Raw genomic sequence first — 3780 nt, forward strand, 5'->3', positions numbered from 1 at the left:
GAGAACATAGCTCGATCAGAAAGCTTGGAGAGCTTGAAAGCAATATTATGTTTCCTTACATAGTTATTGTATTTACACTTAATAATAACTTCATACAAGCAATTCAATTCTTCTCTTTCAAAGATAGCTGCATATTACGACTCTCTTCAATAGTATCTCCTGCCATCTCAAAGATATTTTTTAGACATACTTCGCCTCTCTTCAATTACCTCTCTCGCCCTTTCAATTCTTACGATATAGATTAGACTCTATTCAATTGTCTCTCTTGCCCTCTCAAAGATAATTTTTCTTGCATACTCTGGTTCTCTTCAATTGTCTCTCTTGTCCTCTCAAATCTGACATAATAATGTACGAACAATTGTTTTTCTTTCTTTCTTTTTTTTATTTTTATTTTTGTTTTGGGGTATTTATTAGCTACCATAGATTTTATTTGATAAGAGAAAACCAGAGGAAAGGGTGAACTGTTTCAGCCGAGATATATGAAGGTTCATACAAATTGCCAACACTCCAAGCCATATTTCTTGTCACTCAAATTAATCACGTGGAATATCAACCCACTCATCTTTGCTTCAACTCGAAGAGAATTTTACCGTCATATCCAAGAAGAGATCCAAAGGAGAATATTATTTTAAACGTCATGTCCCCACCCGCTTGCTTTTGTCTCCCATCTTTCATGTTTCAAGCTCATTGTTTTCTCCTCACTTTAACAACTTCGTTGAGCAAAAAGATGGAGATATTTTAGCACCGCACTACCTTGTCAATGTTGACACTAGCAATTGGGCCTCACTCGTAGCCAAACATTTTTAGGGCCCTTGGCCCTACTCCATCATTGGTACAAACAACTCAACCTTTTGTCCACTACAAATATCAGCTTTCTCCCAGGCTTAAAACAAACAATAATGCTAAACTTACCGATTAAACTACCGATTTGATATACTGACTCATGTAAATTGAGTTAAATTTTGAGATTTGGATAATTAGGTAGTGGGTCGATATGTCAAAATCGGTAGTTTAATCGGTAAGTGTAGCAAGTTTCTAAAACAAAAGTAACTTATAACATTTCTCAAGAAATTTAGCCTCTTTGTTACGCTATTTTAAATTTTTTTTTTTTTTTTTATCTTATTTGAATTAAAAAATAGAATATGTGTTTATTTACTTATTCGGCCGATTCATTCAGAAATTAATCCAACTCAAATAGGATTTTTTGTCTCAAAATGAAAAGTGGTTGAGACTCGTTTTCCATTATCTTATTCTATTCAACTCAAAATATTTTTTCAACTGTATTCAATTAAAAAAAATTACCTTTCACTTCTTTCAATCTGAAAATTAATCCACCCAAGACTACCACCGTCTGCCAGCAACCATCGTCAGCCACTGATCATCGCTGTTGTTGTCATCGTGGCAAGAATAACGCACGACATCTCGATCTAACTAGTCATGCACCGATCTTGCTGTTTCCAACCAAATCCAGCCGTTAACAGTTAGATCTATGTGTCCGTTGATGACAGCCAGGTTTTGACCGTTAACGATGACTAAATATCAAACTGTAGATTTGGCTTTTTCCACTGTGGATCTAGCCGAAGACGATTATATCGATGCACGACCGACCAGATTCAACCGGTCGTTTGCAGTTCTAACAACTATTGACTGCTATCCAACTGTGGTGGCTGACTATTCTCTTAGGTGGCTAGGATGCTTTAGTTATTTTTAAACTTTTATCGTGGAAGGTATTTAGTTAGATTAACAAATATAAAGGGTTAAAAAAGAATGTAAAATATTTTAAGAAAATGTAAAAACAACCCTTCAACATTTTATCAAACTCTAATTATACTTTTTAGATATTTTACCAAATACAATTTCAGAATCGGATCCAATTCGATTTAATTCAACTCAACACGGCTTAAAATAGTTTTTCAAATAATCTACCAAACAGGCCTTAACTATTTAAAAGTCTTTTAAAGGCGACAGAATAACCACCTAAATTATGTCCACAGTTTATAATATTACAAGCTTCGTTTATTGGAGATACCCAAGAAGCATAAATTTTCTACAAAATCAAAGTTGACATTACCAAGCGCCTGTTTTCTGTTTCGTCGTCATCATACTTACAGCTTACTCCTCTTTAAAGGTCCCATCTCTTTTGCCTTGGCCCGTAGAATATGCTTCTGAATCTTCCCAGTTGCCGTCTTCGGTAATGGACCAAATATTACAGACTTTGGAACCCAGTAAGCAGGCATCTTTGACCGGCAGAACTTCATTATATCTTCTGCCAATCGTGGCTCATCTTTATCGGCTCCTTGCTTCAGTGTTATGAAAGCACAAGGAGACTCTCCCCAACGTTCATCTGGCCTAGCCACCACAGAAGCCTCAAGAACTGCAGGGTGCAAGTAAAGTAAATTTTCTACCTCCAAACTACTGATGTTTTCACCTCCAGAGATGATAATGTCCTTTGATCTGTCTTTGATTTCTATGTAGTTATCGGGATGCTTTACACCAAGATCCCCGGAATGAAACCACCCATCTGCAAAAGCTTCCTCATTGGCTTTCGGGTTCTTTAAGTAGCCCTTCATCACACTATTACCACCAAACACTATCTCTCCTATGGTTTTTCCATCAGCAGGAACAGGTTTCTTTGTTCGAGTGTCAATGACATCTAAAAACTCTAAACCAATGTACCGTACCCCTTGACGTGCATTCAGGCGAGCTTGGGCTTCAGGCGGCAGCGAGTTCCACTCAGGCTTCCACGCACAAACAGTTGAAGGACCATAGGTTTCTGAGAGACCATATGTGTGGGTGACACGGAAGCCCTTCTGGGACATTGCAAAGAGAACAGATTGGGGTGGAGCGGCACCAGCTGTCATCACATTTACAACGTGGGGAAGGGGAAGGATAGTGTCCTCTGGTGAGGCATTGACTATGGTGTTGAGAACCACAGGTGCAGCACAGAAGTGAGTCACTCCATACTTGGCTATGGCAGAGTAGACTGCCTTGGCTGTCACCTGCAGAAAAAAATTTAATTAAGGCACATGAATATCTCAAGAGTAAAATTGTAGATTTCAGTACAGAACAGTATAGTAAAACCCTATGCCTAAGCTTAATAGTGACTTAGGGGAGAGCAAAGAACTACTAATCTTTAAACATATTTCCCAACCTCCGAGGGAACAAAACCAAATGGAAAAGATATCTGAAAATCATCAGTTCACACACATAGCATGATTGAAACTAACAGCTGCTTCAAACCACAGCTTCATTAGCATAGCAAGCGGTGAGTTGACAAAGCAACACCTCAAGCTCTTTTATAGTGAGAAAATCTGACTTCTACCTTTCTGGTCAAGATATTGCTGAAGTCAACAAAAAAATCTTATGATGAAGAAAGTGTGCCAAATGTAAGAAGTCCAATTTTTACCCACAGGGTCTAATAGTCAAATCACATTATAGGTTTTTTTTTTTTTTTTTTTTTTTTAGATGATAGAGTTGAGATAAGATTTCAAATACGTAGGATTAGGATGTTGCATGATCTTCAGCTACCTTAGTTGGAATCTAAGTCAATCTAAACATCTTCCTTTCAAATTGAGCAAATCTAAATATCTTCTCTCCTAATAGGAATTAGCCTCTCCGATTAACTGCACAAGAATAGGCCCCCAGGTGTTGGAGTGAGTAATCGCCCTAAAAACCATGTCTCTGATCTGGATGGTTGTCGCATTATAGTGCTCTCTCGAATTGAAGAACTTGAACTATGCTTGCCACGATCCAAGAGATCTGAGAATCTTGAACACTTGA

At 37.7% G+C, this 3780-nt stretch overlaps 1 protein-coding gene across 1 annotated transcript; it reads right to left on the bottom strand.

Moving 5' to 3' along the window:
• Positions 1-2055: 2055 nt before the first annotated feature.
• Positions 2056-3008, bottom strand: LOC116122829 (acetate/butyrate--CoA ligase AAE7, peroxisomal-like; the record flags this gene model as incomplete). The annotated part of the gene is made up of 1 exon (XM_031408632.1): positions 2056-3008. A coding segment is annotated over one exon (903 nt), but the record flags the coding sequence as incomplete, so codon positions are not given.
• Between the last annotated feature and the right edge of the window lie 772 nt (positions 3009-3780).

This window comes from Pistacia vera, unplaced genomic scaffold, assembly GCF_008641045.1.
Source record: "Pistacia vera cultivar Batoury unplaced genomic scaffold, PisVer_v2 Contig138, whole genome shotgun sequence".
Taxonomy (NCBI): Eukaryota; Viridiplantae; Streptophyta; class Magnoliopsida; order Sapindales; family Anacardiaceae; genus Pistacia; species Pistacia vera.